Genomic DNA, 17105 nt, shown 5'->3' on the forward strand with positions numbered 1-17105 from the left:
CAGCATAGAGCCCGACACTGGGCTTGACCTTACCATCTTGAGATCATGACCTGAGTGGAAATCAAGAGTTAGACTCTTAACTGACTGAGCCACCCAGGTGCCCCAGCAAAGCCCATTGTTTAACCTAAGCCATATCCAAAGTTTGTTCTGAGCTCATTGTGTAACAGATGGTGACCCCAAAGAGACCCATCTGACCTAAGTAATGTCCAGGAAGGAACTCAACTGGCAAGATACAAACCCTAAAAGCAGCTGGAGTAAAGGCAGAGGTCGGTGTTTCCAGTTGACTTAACTTGGTATTCCTCATTAATCTTGTTTTCGCTGCATTGAATGGAATTCTTTAGGAAGATAATAGAATTTCAATATGGAACTTTCATTTCAAAATATGTGAATCCTAGAGCAAAGGAACTGTGTGTTGCTTATTGTTATAACTCTGGCACCTGGCAAAGGAAGTGTTCATTCAGTGAATTTGTATTACACATGAGTAAAATGACATAATTATCTTTATAGAATATGTTTGTCCTTTTCCACATGAAAATTGGTATTTCTTCTCTTTCCTGGTATTATACACTGAAAAAGAATTGTGTGTTTTACTTTGGTACCCTCCTGGTTTTAGATCTCTTAGTAATAGAGTAAGAAAGGTTCATCTTGCTGTAGTACACAGGGTGAACAGGGGAAGATTAGAGGTGAAAGCAGTTGAAGGCTAGCACATCACTTGTATTTAGTGATAAAGTGAACGGAGCAAGACTTTTGCGAAGTCTTAGTCCCACGGGCCCATTGTTGCATTGCAGGTTCCTGTGCTATTGTAACACCAAGTCACTGTCCTGGAATCATTGTGTGATTGACTGCCTCCCACCAGCCCTCAGTCTTTGAGAGCAGAGACTCTGTCCTGTCCATTATTATTTTTTAAGATTGATTGATTTATTTGAGAGAGAGAGAGAGCATACATACACAAGTGGGGGGAGGGGCCGAGTAAGAGGGAGAGATGGCATCCCAAGCAAACTTCCCAACGAGCGGCTCTATCCAGGACCTATTAGATCATGACCTAAGCTGAAATCATGAGGCAGATGCTTAACCAACTGAGCCACCCAGGTGCCCCTTCTGTTTATTATTATATCTCTCATACCTAGTACAAGATAGCCAGAGAATAAATATTCTTTGAATGAATTAGTTTGAGGAACACATATGAGATATGTGAGGTCTTTGAAAATCAACCCTTAGAAGTTACCAGAGTAAGCTTACTGGAGGTCAGCTATCTGGTAAATGGTGAAGCCAGGATTTGAGCCTTGACACTTAAAATCACAAAGCTCTATCTCTTACTACCTTTTCAGAGTTAAACATTGCTCTTACATGTGTTTTCATAAGGTTATATTCAATGTGCTTCAAATTTGGAATATCTTACAATTCTACAGTAATTTCTAGCAATATGGTGAAAAATAATTTTGTTTGGAGTTGCCGATACTGATTTTATGTTTTTTTCCCTATCTTAGGAAAATCTAAAACAAATAAAAGAACAGATAGAAGACCATAAAAAAAGAATAGAAAAGTTGGAGGAGTATACAAAAACATGCATGTGGGTACAGTTCTTATGGCTTTCTCATGTCTCAGGTGTCTGGTATATTTATGGGATATTCATGAAATGAAAGCTTCCACCGACTGTATCCTAAAGTTCTCACTTCTTTTTCTTTTTAATTTCCTTGAGGATAATTAAAAATTATACTTAACCATATAAGTAAATACAGTAAGTTTTAAAAATATAAACTTTCAAGTGTGTAATTTTGGTATTGATATTTTATAATAAAAGTTAGGTCATGAAAACTAATATAACGTAAGTATCCTACCACCAGAACTTTTATTTTTCGTTTGTGTTTACTTATTACTAAGCCCACAACGACTGTTCTGGTTATAGCAATTGATCCTTACTTCCTCAGTATTCAGAACTATGCATCTTCTGAATCAACAAAGAATGATCAAAATCTCTTTGACCATGTCTGGTCTAGGCTTATTTTATTGTATTTTTCATCACTTAAAATTGATAAGCACTATTCTGTTCCCCTGCGATGCCAGACCACAGTGGAATGTATCTTGTAATTAAATTTTGTTTTTTCTTTTTGCTGTGTAATTTATTGTTATTATTATGCAGGGATTGCTTGAAAGAGAAAAAACAGCAAGAGGAAATGCTAGTGGGTGAAATTGAAAACACAAAATCAAGAATGTCTGAAGTTAATGAGGAACTGAATCTTATTAGAAATGAACTGCAGAATGCTGGGATTGACAACCATGAGGGGAACCGGCAGCAAAAGAGAGCGGAGGTTCTGGAGCACCTTAAAAGACTTTACCCAGATTCTGTGGTAATTAGAGATGAATAGTTAATTGAAACACAACGCCTAAGCCTTCTTATTTGGGATTAGGAATGTTATTAGAAAGCAGAATTATTTCTAATTATTATTAGAAATTATTAGCTTTTAGAAAGCAGAATTGTTTCAGAAATCTTTTAGTTTTGTGTTTGTTTATATTTAAAACTTAATAGTAAATAATTGCAACAAAATTTAGATAACTTTCGGCAGTGTCTATAGATAAGTAATTATTGGAAGGAAACATTAGTGTGAACGTATTAACCAGAAAATCTAAGTTTGACCAGTATCCTCAAAGGACACAGGTGCCATAAGATAGTTTGGCCCTCCCACCCCAGGCAGATAGCCTCAAACTGCATATTCTTCATGGTTTCAATTTTTTAAAAATATATTTTCAGTAGGCATCACTGGCATACTTTTGAAACAATGAATTTTTATTCTGTAAAGCTGATACATGGATACACATACCCACTTTTGCTAATGTATTTCATTAGCCCAGATACAGCAAAAGCTAACCTGTTGCTTGGTGTCAGCTTCACAGAATTATCTCCTCTGGCGTTACGGCTGTGGCCCCTGACTCTCATGTCACTAACTCCAGTGTACACTGTGCAGTCCTTAGTTTGTGAGGACCTCCTTTTAGCTTTCGATACTGTTAGCCGCTTGAACTGTTTTGAAACTGGCCTTGACTTCTAGATCATGATGAAGGAGTAAAGCTAGGTCACAGAATCCTTCCCCCAATACCAGAGAAAATGGCAAAACTAGTTTTGAAAATGAGTTTAACGACCAAAAGAAGTGGCTGTTACATCTAATGCCAGAACTTCAGAAAATGGTGATAGTCCATGATTAAAAAGAAAAGATTAAACAATAACGTTTCTTGTTCCTAACTCTGCAGAAGGAAAACTAACAAATTGAATACTTCCTGAGAATCCTCCCCTAATATCCCTTAATTTAGCAAAAAGCCAACACACATGTATTTGTTTCCTTTGGTTAAAAAACTGGTGAATCAAGGAACATGAACCTCTGATGTTCTTAGATGGAAGTGAAGGCCAATTCAAAGCCCTTTGGCAAAAATGGGATTCCCCACCCACACCCCCACACCCCCGCCCCATGGTAGAGGCCATAGGTATTTCCTTGGCAAGGAAAAACTTAAGAAAGAGTAAAACAGATATTCAAACAAAAGACACACACAGCCGCAACTCAACTCTCACTTGTCCCTGTCTTCCAAGCCCTAAGATGCTAGGAAATCAGAAAATACTGAGGGTCTAGAACAGAAACTACTTGGTCCATCACCTCAGAGGAGATAACCATCTCAGCTCTAGGTGAGGCAAGCGAAACAGTTAGCCAGCACAGCATCTTTGGGCTCTGCACAGAGCTGCCCACCTTAAATGTAAGCAAGGTGAAAACAGTCAATATGGTAGATACGGGTCCATAGAAAATGAAGAGAAATGGTAATTTAAAAAGCACTTGGAAGTCTAAGAGCCTAGTCTGGGAGAAGGTTACAGAACAAAATCCCCCATAAGAGCTTGAATTCGCACAACCAGATTCACATATGAGCTAAAGCAAAGAAAAGTAAAATGCAGAGCTATGAGAACAAATCAAGAACAAACAGTATTACTGAATTAATAACTTGTCAAGTAGCAAGGAGAATGGGTTACACAGCTGGAAGTCAGATTACTGACCTAGCAGTAAGGTTAATCACAGGTGAATGGACACGGAAAAAACAAAGAGCAGGATGATAAATAGTAAAGTCAGTGATGGTCTATCATAACAAAATTGGTATTCCTGAAGTAGAACCTAGCAAATGAAGAAAGAGTAGAAAGATGTAAAATTGAATCTTCAGGTATTCCCAGGACGATACAGGATGGTTGACATCCTGACATTTTCTAGTAAAGGTGTTGATGTTCAGTCTAATTCTTGACAGTCTTCAGACCTCAGATAATGCTTCTTCATAGGAGGCGTCCTCCTGACTCCTCAAGTCGGCCTGGTCCCTATTATGCACTCAGAGCACATTGTGCTGGATCACAGTGTGGGTTGCTGCTGCATTTTGTACGTGTTCGTAATTGCTGTTTGTATCTTTCCTCCCTACTAGACGAAAAGCTTGGTAAGGCCAGGGTGTCTGTTTTATTCAGTAATGGTCACACCATGTCTAGCTGAGTATCCGCCTGTACTAGGTGCCTCACTGGTTCTTATTTAATGACTAAGAGAGCGGACAAATACTATTATCATAGCCTTGTAAAGTATTTTAATACCTTTGTAAGGCTAATCTCTCCTCGCTACTCTTTTTTTTTTTTTTTTTTTTGAGATTTTATTTATTTGACAGAGAGAGACACAGCGAGAAAGGGAGCACTGGTCAGGGGAATGGGAGAGGGAGAAGCAGACTCCTTGCTGAGCAGGGAGCCCGATGCGGGGCTCCATCCTGGGACCCTGGCATCATTACCTAAGCTGAAAGCAGACGCTTAACCACTGAGCCATCCAGTACTCTACATCCAAATGGATACTTCATGATGAAATCTATGTCCATTTGAATAAGACTCTGTTCAAATATGTTTATAATTTTATAAAATTAGTTTTGGGGCTCTTATGCTTTGTTACATAAGAAACAATGAATTATATGTTCCTCAATAATATGTTTGTTTTTCTCCTTTTTTGAAACCTGCTAAGTTTGGAAGACTCCTTGACCTCTGTCATCCTATTCATAAGAAATACCAGTTGGCTGTTACTAAACTTTTTGGCCGGTACATGGTTGCTATTGTTGTAGCCTCTGAAAAGGTAGCAAAAGATTGTATTCGGTTTCTGAAGGAAGAAAGAGCTGAACCGGAGACATTCCTTGCTCTGGATTACCTTGATGTAAGAAATTTGTAATATTTATTAGTGCTTAGTAGTGATAAAATCTTGTCTTTTAAAGTGTGTCTTTATTGCCATAAACTATGGTAATATGAAAAAATCATAGCTTGGATGTCAGTTAGTCATTCGAATGGCTGGTGTTAATATATTGGTAGGCGAAGAATGATCATTTTTTTTTAAGATTTTTATTTATTTGAGAGAGAGTGTGAGCCAGGGGGAGAGGCAGAGGAGAGGGAGAAGCAAGCTCCCTGCTGAGCAGGGAGCCCGGTGTGGAACTCACCCCCGGACCCCGGGATCATGACCTGAGCTGAAGGCACATGCTTAACTGACTGAGCCATCCAAGCGCGCCAAGAATAATAATTCTTTTTTTTTTTTTAAGGTTTTATTTATTTATTTATTTGACAGGTAGAGATCACAAGTAGGCAGAGAGGCAGGCAGAGAGAGAGAGAGGGATGCAGGCCTCCCCTGAGCAGAGAGCCCGATGCGGGTCTCGATCCCAGGACCCCGAGATCATGACCCGAACCGAAGGCAGCGGCTCAACCCACTGAGCCACCCAGGCGCCCCAAGAATAATAATTCTTGATTTTATATTTCTTCCTAAGTTAGTTTTGCTATAATTCTACCTTGATGATTTTGAGAACATTACTTTAGCTTACTCGCCAGCAATTTCTTTTGTTCCATAGCGAACTGTGGGAACAGTTAAGACGTATGGTCTCTCCGTGAAATGCCAAACCTGATCTCAGCTGTTAAATACGCAGCCCCAGAGTGACAGACATTGTAGTAAACACTCAGCAGCCCTTGGTGCACAGACTAAATTTGGGGCCTTTAAGTATGTATTGAGAGGCATTCGGGGATCCAGAGTAAATTCCTGGGGCAGGACTTTGCTGTTATTGTAGCTGATGCCCTTTACTGGTTTTTTTATTGCTCACTAAGGAAAATGCCTCCTTGTTCCAGCTCTGAAGATGCTGAGCGGCAGGCGCTGTGCGCTGGTTAGAGCTCGTGCCCTAGCCTGGGCTGCCGGCCACCCACTCCCAGTCCCGCTGTCATTACTTCTCAGTGGCTTCTTCTCATAAAAACGAGGTCATTCTTGCTGTTCTTCAGTAATCATTGCAGATGCTTTTTTAAAAAATCTATATACAAACCCAGCTTAGAATTCGTATCAAAGAAGGTCTGGAGGCTTTCCTGGTCGTTTAAGCCTAAAATGATTTTCTGAGTTCCATGATGTGCCACTCTTTTGACACCTATGTAAATGGGTATTGTCTCCCACTGGACCCTAATTTTGAGAGTATGAAACATCTCTCATGCATTACTTTGTCCTAACCAGTCAGTGGCAGAGTTGAATCTGGAAATTATGTCTTCTGGCTTTTGCTGAAGTGTGTTTTCTTTAAATGTTATATGAGCCACAACATATATAGTTCCTTGGGTTCTTGTCAAAATTTTATTACAAATAAGTATGTACTGTTAATTTTTTTTTGCTGTTATGCTTATTTATGCCTTTTGAGGATGTAGTATTTGGTTTTTAGTGTATCTAATATATCAAATATTTTTTAACCTTTTAGATCAAGCCAATCAATGAAAGATTAAGGGAGATAAAAGGCTGTAAAATGGTGATTGATGTCATAAAGACTCAGTTTCCTCAGCTGAAGAAAGTAATTCAGTTTGTGTGTGGAAATGGCCTTGTCTGTGAGACTGTGGAAGAAGCAAGGCACATCGCATTCGGTGGACCTGAGAGACGGAAAGTAAGAGGCTTACATCATACTCTGGGATAACTTGAAGTAGTATTTATAAGACTAACATACTATATCCACATAAATATCTATATGTTTTCATAGGCTCTCTTTCAGAAGGAAAAGCAGTGTAAAACCAAAGACAGTTATGGCTTTAGTGGTGGTTATAATAATGTTCAGTTGAGTTTTCAAAAAATTACTTTCTATTATATTCTCCATTATCATAAATTATATTTTGGAAATTAGATTTATTGTAATCATAGCCTAAATAAATGTCCTTGGTGAATCTCTGATTTTTCCTGGCATTCACATATGTAATGCATGTGTTTCTGAATACCAGGGGAAAGATTTTAGGTACTTATTTTAATTCTTCCATAGCTTAATGCAGACACTATCCTTTTACATGTTCAAGGTTTTAACACATTTGAAGTTATAGAAATAGCATAATTGAGATGAAGTTACTGAATCCTAATCTCAAGGGAATGATTTAAAAATATTGTTTGACTCAGTTGAACAGTTTCTATTTAGTTAAGCAATGTTAAATTCCTAAAATTACCTGTTTTTTTTAAACTATATTTGTGAAGTATGACCCAGTATCCAAGAGCCTAAGTTATGAATTAAGACCCGTGATGCTACTTAGTAATTAATTACATGACTTCAGGCTAATCTCTGTACCTCTAATTTTCTCACCTAAAATTGGGGAGATAATAGCACTTATTTTGTAGAGCTAGAGGGTTAAATTCAGTAATAATGTGCACAATTTCATTTGCGTGCCCAGCAAATAGCTCTCACAAAGTGCTAATCATTTTTTTTTAACTTGGTAGTTAATTTACACATGAGATCTAGAATGTCCACAGTTGCAAATTAATGCAAAACAGGCTATTCTTATTAAAAGTAAGAATTTTCAGTATTAAACTTACTAGCTTATCTAGTAACATGATTAATTTTTCAGACATTTTAGTACTTCTCTCAGTAATCTTTCTGAGAATTCAGTCACTGTTTTAGTAATCACTGTCTTTGATTTCTACATATTAAATTTAAGGAGGCAAAATAAGTGAGCTATTAAGGTATCTTATTTGGCTATCTAATTATGCTATAGTAGATTTTTGTATCTTTGTAAAATATGTTTTTTAAATTGGCTTTTGAAGATTTATGTGATCAATTTAAAGAAGTCACATGAAGGCAAGATTGTTTAATACTTTCCTTCATTCAGCAAATGTTTACGGCTTACCTCTTGTTTGCAGTAACTAATGCCTTAGTCCTCTAGACTGTTTCTTGTTTTCTTTTCATTATTTCAGAATTTTAATCTGCTCCATTTGTCTTATTTGTATCCTAAATATAGTCTAGAGACTTTTATCTTCTTCCTATCATTATTATTCCATCTATAGAATTTTCTCTGTTTTAGGATGTGTAAAATGTTTAGATAGATGTCACATTTTCACAGAAATCATCTGATGTCTTCATTGTGCTTTTGGTTTTCCATGGACTTGATTATCTTTCTGTAGACTTGATATCATGTTTTAGAATTTTTTTAATTCAAATACTGCAGGTGAAATCACAAAATGATATTTTATATATAAACTACATACAGTGTATACAAACTACATAATATAAATTAGAGCAGTTCTGCTAAGCTATAGTTTGGGCATCAGGATTTTTATGATAACTCAATTTTTAAATATTTTTTAAATTTACATGACAAAATTTTAAAATCTGGAACCTATTTAAACACATGATTATTCCACTTATTTGCTTCCTTTCCCACAGACTAGATGATTATTACTCAAAAAAGTATATGGAAAGGTTTATGCTTTGCCTTTTTAATATGGTAGGGCAAAAAACAGACCCAGAAAAATGTCATTAACTAGCTAATAATTCATGAAAAGTCATTTTTCCAAAAATTACAACACTGAGCAAAAGAATAAAATTCAGGGTACAGTAATTTGAAAAAAATGGTGCCATCTGGATTAGAATATGACTGAATCTAAACTTCCCACTTGATATCAGAATATATTTCGGATGGATTTGAAGTATAAATGTAAGAAATGAAATTGTAGGTATACTTGGAGAAAACCTGGAGAATTTATTCTTAATGTCAGAAAAAAACAAGACCTTTTCAATATGACAAAAAACTCAAATCTATAAAGAGTGAGCACATTTACATAAATCTAAAGAAATTCTGCATGGCAAAAAGCACCATAAACAAAATCAAGAGACATGGCAAACCAGGGACAACATTTACAGCTCATGGGAAAGAGCAGATTTTCCTGCAAATCAATGAGGAAAAGAACACAAGGTAGAAAAATGGACAAAGGATATGAATATTTTATAAATGGAAATAAAATTTTCTTAAATATTTCTTAAATATGAAAACTCATCCTCCCTTAAAATATGGGAAATGCCCATTAAAATTACACCAAAATACTCTTCACCTGTCAGATTGAGCAGTGTTAAAAAAGTTTGATTAACACTTTATGAGGAAAGAGGCTCTCCCACTTACTGCTGTGGGAATATAAATTCGTATCAGTTCCATGAAGGGCAGTTCTACCAGTTGTGGTTTTTAGGAACTTCACTTACAGATAAACTCACATGTATATGAAATGGTGCATATACAAGATTTATTTATTAAACACTGTTATGTAACAGGAAAAATCAGAAGCAATCTAGATAAGACTAGTCCAATAAAATTATAGAGCTTTCATAGAAAGGAATACCATGCAACCTTAAATAAGAATAAAGTTCTCTATATACAAGTATGAGACAGTCTCCAAGATCTATTCAGTTTTTTTTAAACTAATATGTAGACTAGTGTATAGTATGTGACCATCTGTGTAAAATAGTGAGGAAATAAGAGATATGCATGTATGTGTTTATGAAAAGCATTTCTGGGAGAATCCATAAGAAATTCTCAGCATTGATTATTTCTTGGGAGGAAGGCACATGGGTGGCAAGGGCCAGGGGAGTTTTCCACTCTACAGTCTTGTATCTTTTGAACTTTGAAATATGTGACTCTCTTCAGAAATAAAATGATAAAGTATATCATTTTTCATTTTCATTTATCATTTCATTTCATGAAAATTTTCATTTTCATACCAGTGAAAGGCAACTTTAAAAATATGTATCATCCGGGATGCCTGGGTGGCTCAGTGGGTTAAAGCCTCTGCCTTCGGCTTGGGTCATGGTCCCAGGGTCCTGGGATCGAGCCCCGCATTGGGCTCTCCGCTCAGCGGGGAACCTGCTTCCTCCTCTCTCTCTGCTTGCTGCTCTACCTACTTGTGATCTCTGTCAAATAAATAAATAATTAAAAATCTTAATAAAAATAAAAATATGTATAATCCACATAACATAAAAATTATAGAATCTACATTAGCAGTTTATAACACTGAAATTCTATTTCTTGAAACAGTTGAAGTTGATTCAGTAGAATGGTTGGTAATCCTGCCGAGAATACATTTTAATGCCAAAGAATTTTTTTTTCTACCCCATACCTCTTGAACTTTAATGTTATTTTAAAAATTCCTCTAACTCCTTATTTTAAATGAAATTCCAGTTGTATTAGTGAGGTTATTTTTCAGGAATGTAACCCCCCACGTAGGCATAGGACTACCGCTCAGGCCGCTTAATATAAGCTATAAATCAAGGAAATTACAGGCTGGAGATAAAAATTATCATCCTTCTGGGATAGGAATTTGACTGTAAATCAAATGAAAATAGGTTATCAAGATTATGCTTACCTTTAGAAGAAATAAATTGTTTTAATAAACCCAGGAACTATTAAAACCCCTAAGATCCATAAATACTATGAGTTGTTGCTCACTACATTTTTGGAATTGAAGGAGGTGTATAACATGGTGGTTGAGAACATGGGCATAGATGTTTGACCAACTTGGACTTGAGACCCCACGTATGGCCTTAGACAAGTTACCCGATATCTGTTAGCCCCTATTTATAAAATGGAAATACTGGCTACCTCATGGGCTTGTGACCATGGAATCAAATAGCATTTGTGCGCTCCATCGATCACAGTGGAGATATAAATGGCTGCAGTAACAACAGCAATAGCCAACCGAGCAGTAAAGGAAGAACCTCCGAAAACCATTGTTTGTACCCCCTGCTCACAGCGGAGAAGTTGCCTTGCCCGAGTTCAGCGATGGGGAGGAGGTTGCTGGCACTGTGATCCCACATGCAGTGTGGCACGTTCTTAGTCGTGCAGAATTCTTGATACAGCTCTTTCTAAGCCAGCCCGCATGGAGCTCCTTTGTCAGTATTAGGTTTGGTTTTTATATATCAGAAATAGAAATTAATAAACATGCAGTTTAGAAACTTTGGAAAATAGAGCTCAAAAAGGAAAACAAAAACCATCCCTAACTTGTTTCTTAGAATACAGTTGCCAAAGAAGATGTTTGGGCATACTTATATTCAGAAACTATTCATTGTTTATCTGAAATTCACATTTAACTGGGCATGCTGATTTCTGTTTGCTAAATCTGGCATCTGACTCTAGAAGGATCTAGTGTGTACTGTGGTATCTATGCTATATACTTGGAAATCAGTTTTATCCCTTAACTTTTGTAAGTTTTGTTTTTACATGTATAATTGGGTCTTGAGACCCAATTATATGAGATCAAGTATATATTTACTTAAATTTTCTTCACTTTTTGGGTGGTATGACTTCTGTATTTTAATTTTAATTTTAATCCAGTATTTATTTTGATATATTTTGTTTTGTTAGATGTAGGTATTAGCTTTCCCCCAACCATTAAATGACACATTTCCCCCAACCATTAAATGGTTAATTACCTGCCCCAACATCATATATTGAAAATCTTTCTTTTTCTACCTGCTTAATTGAATTCAGTGATTTTTCATTATAATAATATGGATTATTACACTTGGTTCTTTTTTCACATAATGTAATTTATCGCTAGTATTTGTAGATATTTTATTGCATATTTATATTTATTATAATCTTTATTTTAATTTATAAAATCTAATTTCTTTCAGAAAATAATCAGAATATACCTTTTGAATAAATAAGTAAAATATTAGCCTACAAGCATTGTAAAATCAGCATGTCTAAATTTATGTTCTTTCTGAATCTTGATCTCCTGCATTTAATTTTACTCTTCTAGCCAAATGAAGTTCTGGTTTTGCCTCAAGGATTTCCTTGTAACTTCTGTAATCCCCAGGCTTTTCTGATCATACCTCCTAAACATTTCTCAAATCTTTTTTTGTTCATCCTATCTACTATTGGCGGATTTCTTACCATAGCCTCTAGTTCACTTGGACCAATCCATTTTCCAAATAGTTGGCAGAGTGGCCTAGCTAAAGCTCCCGTCTGATCGTTTCTCTCTCCTGTGTGCTGTACCACCCCAGTCGGTGCTAGTCCGACTCCATGCCCTTCCTAAACCCCATCAGTCCTCAACTGTACTCAATCCCAAGGCTTCCTCTGACGGTGCACAAAGAGCTCCGCCGTCTGCCCTGCCTGCTAGCCTCACCTCTAAGCTGTTCCTCAACTCTCACTTGGCCTTCTAGGAATTCTAAACTCTTGACGTTCCCGCTTTCCCCAGCCCACCCCGTCACACATGCGCACACACTGTCTGCTCGCGTGTCTGTGCTCTGTTGCCAGAGTTCCGCCACCGCCCCGCTCCTGGCTGCGTCCGACCTGACTGTGTCAGCGACTGCAGCCGCCTGCGTGGTGTCTCTGGCCATTCTGTCCTTGCTCACAGAAACCTGATCTCACTGTGGAACAGTCTAGAAGGGGCCAGTGGAAGGAAACAGCACTTCATCAGTAGGCCTGCTGGAAACTTTCTTAGTCGAACTCTTTCCCTTCTTTCTTGAAATACAGACCCAATAGCTAGAGCTGTAGGGTTCTCCTGGACTGCGGAATGGCTTGGAAAATTATGTCAGGGACGTCACTAGTGACACATCGCCACACAGTACAGTAAGCTTTACGGAGAACTTGAAAGCGGAGGAGCTATGTGTCTTCACCTTTCATTCAAGAGAGGGTGGTTTGGCCCAGCAAAACCAGCACGAGCTAACGGTGTTCAGGAGAGCGATGCTGCCTCCATACCGCTTTAGGTTTGTCTGGAGAAGCTGCAGGAGCCCGCGGAGTGTGTGGCAGTGGCTTCCTGGTCAGGCGACTAACTGCTTCCGCTGAGGAGCTCGCTTTCCATGCCTCTGCTCCGGCCATCCAGTGAGATCTAGTGTTTTCCAAAGAGCCATTTCAGACCCAATGAGCAGACTCATTGCCAGGCTAACAGCTGGGAAGGAAGGAAGCCTCTGAGTCCTTCCAGAAAATCACAAGGCTACTACCTCCTTTGAAGAGTCGTCCAAATACTAAAGGTGACAGAGCAATATTCTATCTGGAGACCAGAGCCACCCTACAAGCCTGCAACGCGCACCTCTGACTGCGAGAGAGAGAAACGGGGTTTCCTCGTGACTAACTTCTAACTAGTTCCCCTGACATAATGAAAACCTCCCCTCTCCAGGAAGCCTTCTATGGAGAAACTGGGTGGGACCCCCAGTTTTATGCTAGATTACTCGGAGTATGATTCTAGCCTCTCCTTACTCTTTGTTGTAATGATCTGTTTCTTTCCCTACTAGCAGGATTCCCTGGGGTCAGTGCCGTATGTCACTCCCTTCGGTCGCTCCGGTGTCACTACAGAATGTCTCAAACACATGGCACGCGGGGAAAGTTTAAATGAAGGAATGAATGAGACTCCTGTTTGTTGGCTTTTTTTCCTAAGCTCACATTGCTGGTTCTAGTCTTCCAACGGTGGTCCCCTCCTGCTTTCACTAAATAATCAGAAACATTTGCAAAACACTGAGAATCAGTTATTCCGTAAAGCATATACTTAATCACAGGACTATAAACTTGAAGCTATTTTATGCCTTTGACTCCATTTAAATTTTTTTCTTGGTCCCCGTTTCGTATGCACCTTGGAGAATGTGCTCTGTTTAGTATCCTAATGTTGCTAAGGCTAATTTCATAATATGCCATTGACATGTGATAACAAGTTCTTCAAAATACAGGATTATACAATGCAAGTTATTTGATATAAAATACAAGTATATTTGGTGTTTGCTTCTCAAAATCGAATATGTTTGGAACTAATATACAATTTATTTTTTTAAGATTCTTTTTTTTAAAAGATTTTATTTACTTATTGGACAGAGATCACAAGTAAGCAGAGAGGCAGGCAGAGAGAGGAAGGGAAGCAGGCTCCCTGCTGAGCAGAGAGCACGATGTGGGGCTCGATCCCAGGACCCTGGGATCACAACCTGAACTGAAGGCAGGCTTAAGTTGGCTTAAAAGACTGAGCCACCCAGACACTCTAATATACAATTTATTTTGAGCCTTTTTAACTGCTAGTAATTTGTTGTCTAGAACTGCTTTGGGCCTTAGCCAAACAGAATGTTCTGTTTGTGATTTGTATGTTGGCTCGTGCCATTCAGAAACTAGGTATTTTATTAGTAAATTTCAGTAAGTGGTTTTCTCATCTCTAAATTCTCAGCTGTAAAAATTGCCATATTATATCCTATTTTTATCTTCCTTATGTGCATTTCTCCAGGATAAAATGTTTTTAATTTTACAGACAGTAGCTCTTGATGGAACATTATTTTTAAAATCTGGGGTGATCTCTGGAGGGTCCAGTGATTTAAGATACAAGGCTAGATGCTGGGACGAGAAGGAGATAAAGACCTTAAGAGACAGAAGATCGCGGCTGATCCAGGAATTAAAGGTACGCCACGCTGTAAAAGTTGTGGAATACTAAATTGTAGAAAAATCGTGTTTTTGAGTTAATCTGTTGGTGATAAATATTATCATGCCTATACTTTAAAAAATTCAAGTAAAGCAAAACAGAATATAGTTATAGACAATATTTCTCTAACCTGTCCTTACATCTCAGGGATATTTGCTGAACACAGTTAGATACAGAGCCTCTGGAAATTTCCTCTGTCTACGAAATATATGTGTTATTTTTCCTATTTGTTTTATGATGTGCTTTTGCTACAAATAGTTTTTGCAACAAGCTTTTTTATTTAACACTATAATATGGACATGCTTTTATATTTTTTTTACTATTATTTTTTTTAATTTTATTTTTTCAGTGTTCCAAGATTTGTTGTTTATGCACCACACCCATTGCTCCACGCAATACGTGCCTCCTTAATACCCACCACCAGGCTCACCTATCTTAACATACAGAAAACTATTTACTTTTAGTGAATCCTGGCTGGTATTTCATTGTATAGGTTGTGTTTACTTAACCAGTCTCCAATAATGGATATTTTGGATTTTGCTATTACAAACGAGGTGGCATTAAACATTCTTTAGAAAAGGAGAATAGCACAGTACCCAGGAGTACCAATCCTGTGGCCATGCTGCTCGAGTGTGAATCGTGGCTCTGCCACTTACTAGTGGTAGGATCTTGGGCAAGTTCCCCAACCTCTCTGTACCCTAGTTTTCTCACCTACAAAATGGGTATAATAAAAGTACCTTCCTTTAGGGTTATTTTAAGGATCAAATCACATAATCCAGTTAAAATACTTAAAAACAGTTCCTGGCATGTGTGAGTATTATATAAACATTTGTTGTTATTATGTAAAATATCTTTATTTGTATAAATATGTCTCTAAGATGAATTCCCATATGTGGAATTTCTGGGTCCAAGGATATGTACATTTATACTACTGACAGGTGTTGCTAAGTTACCATCAAAAGAACACTGGTAGTATTGTAAGTCCCTGGATTGCAACATGAAATATTAGCAGATATCTCCATCTTTGCCAGTCTGGTTAAGAAAATATATGTATGATCCAATTGTTTTAGTATGTATTTCTTAAATTATACCTGAGATTGAACATTTCCGCTTGTTTTATTGGTTCTTTGTAAATTTTTCTTCAAACTGCTTATTTCCTGTGCACATTTTTCTGTAAGGTTGCCTATTGTTTTATTACCCACCCTAAGAATTATTTGTATGAATAAATTAGTTCTTAGTCATATATGATTTTTCTTTGGGTTAATTGAGGTATAATTTATATGCAATAACTGCCACCCATTTTAAGTGTGTGATTCAGTAAGTGTAGACAAATGTATATAGTCATGTAATTGCCCCCACAACCACAGAACATTTCCATCATGCCCTGGTTTCTTTGTAGTCAGCCTCCTCCCTGGACCCTGGACTGAGAGCGGGGAAAACAGTAGCACCTCTTTCATCGCTATTGAAAGGGTTAAGTAGTTTAATAAATGTAAACTTGATAGAACACTGATAAGGGCTCAATAAAAGTGAGATATTGTTTAGAATATCTATGAAACACTTTAAAAAACTGATTATATGCTTGTCCATAATTGAAATTTCAGTAGCTTTCTAAAAGGTCATCTTGATTATAATTTAATGAAGGTAGAAGTAGTGACCAAAAAATGGTTGTTTGCATAGAAATTAAGAAAGGCCCTTGTAGATAGTTTGGGGATCAAAGAAGTAATCAAAAGGCAAATTACAAAGTGTCTGAAAAGTGATAAATGGGAAGTCTTTGAGACACATACAAGTTACATCAAGAAGAAATACCTTCATTATTAAAGAAGAAAGATGAGACATCAGGACATTTATTACTTTAAGAAATTAGAACAACAAACCACAATAAACAACAGAAACTTACAATGGAATTTTTAAAGCTGAAATTAGAAAACAAACCAAATAGAAAAGGACCAGTGAATCTAAAAGCTGTTCTTTTGAAAGACTAATAATAATAAACTCTTAGCAATTCTAATAAAGGAGGAAAAGTGAGAATCAAAAATAGACTAGGCATGAAAAGGCTAAAATAATTTAAAGAGAATCTTATGAGCAAGTAACTATATAATAAAAATAATTAAAAACCTGAAAGGGAAGATTTTCAAAAATATATAATTAAAAATAAAAATATAAAAACAAATATATAAATAAAGATTGACCAAAAACAAGTGGGACATTTGAAAAGTTAAGCAATGGCAGGCAGTGGTGTAGTCTGCTGATCCAGTCCCTAAACACAATGTCTTCCTTTCTTTCTGGGCTCTATTAAAGAGTCATAAAAACAAAACAAAGCACCTTGATTTCCCAAGTTTCATTGTAGCTGCCCGTGGCCATGTAACAGTTTTAGAGGTATAAATGAAAGTGTTGGTATTATCTCCTGCATTTTCTTCT

At 37.1% G+C, this 17105-nt stretch overlaps 1 protein-coding gene across 2 annotated transcripts in view; it reads left to right on the plus strand.

Annotated features, from left to right (window-relative positions):
* The window catches only part of SMC1B (structural maintenance of chromosomes 1B), a 74745-nt gene that overhangs the window by 25631 nt on the left and 32009 nt on the right, over nt 1-17105 (plus strand). For both annotated transcript variants that reach the window (XM_044227005.1, XM_044227006.1), the window contains exons 8-12: nt 1488-1570; nt 2141-2348; nt 5013-5198; nt 6754-6933; nt 14520-14666. In XM_044227005.1, the coding sequence (XP_044082940.1) occupies nt 1488-1570; nt 2141-2348; nt 5013-5198; nt 6754-6933; nt 14520-14666 (804 nt within the window). The remainder of the gene's footprint in view (nt 1-1487; nt 1571-2140; nt 2349-5012; nt 5199-6753; nt 6934-14519; nt 14667-17105) is intronic.

This window comes from Neovison vison, chromosome 12 (genome assembly GCF_020171115.1).
Source record: "Neovison vison isolate M4711 chromosome 12, ASM_NN_V1, whole genome shotgun sequence".
Classification (NCBI taxonomy): domain Eukaryota; kingdom Metazoa; phylum Chordata; class Mammalia; order Carnivora; family Mustelidae; genus Neogale; species Neogale vison.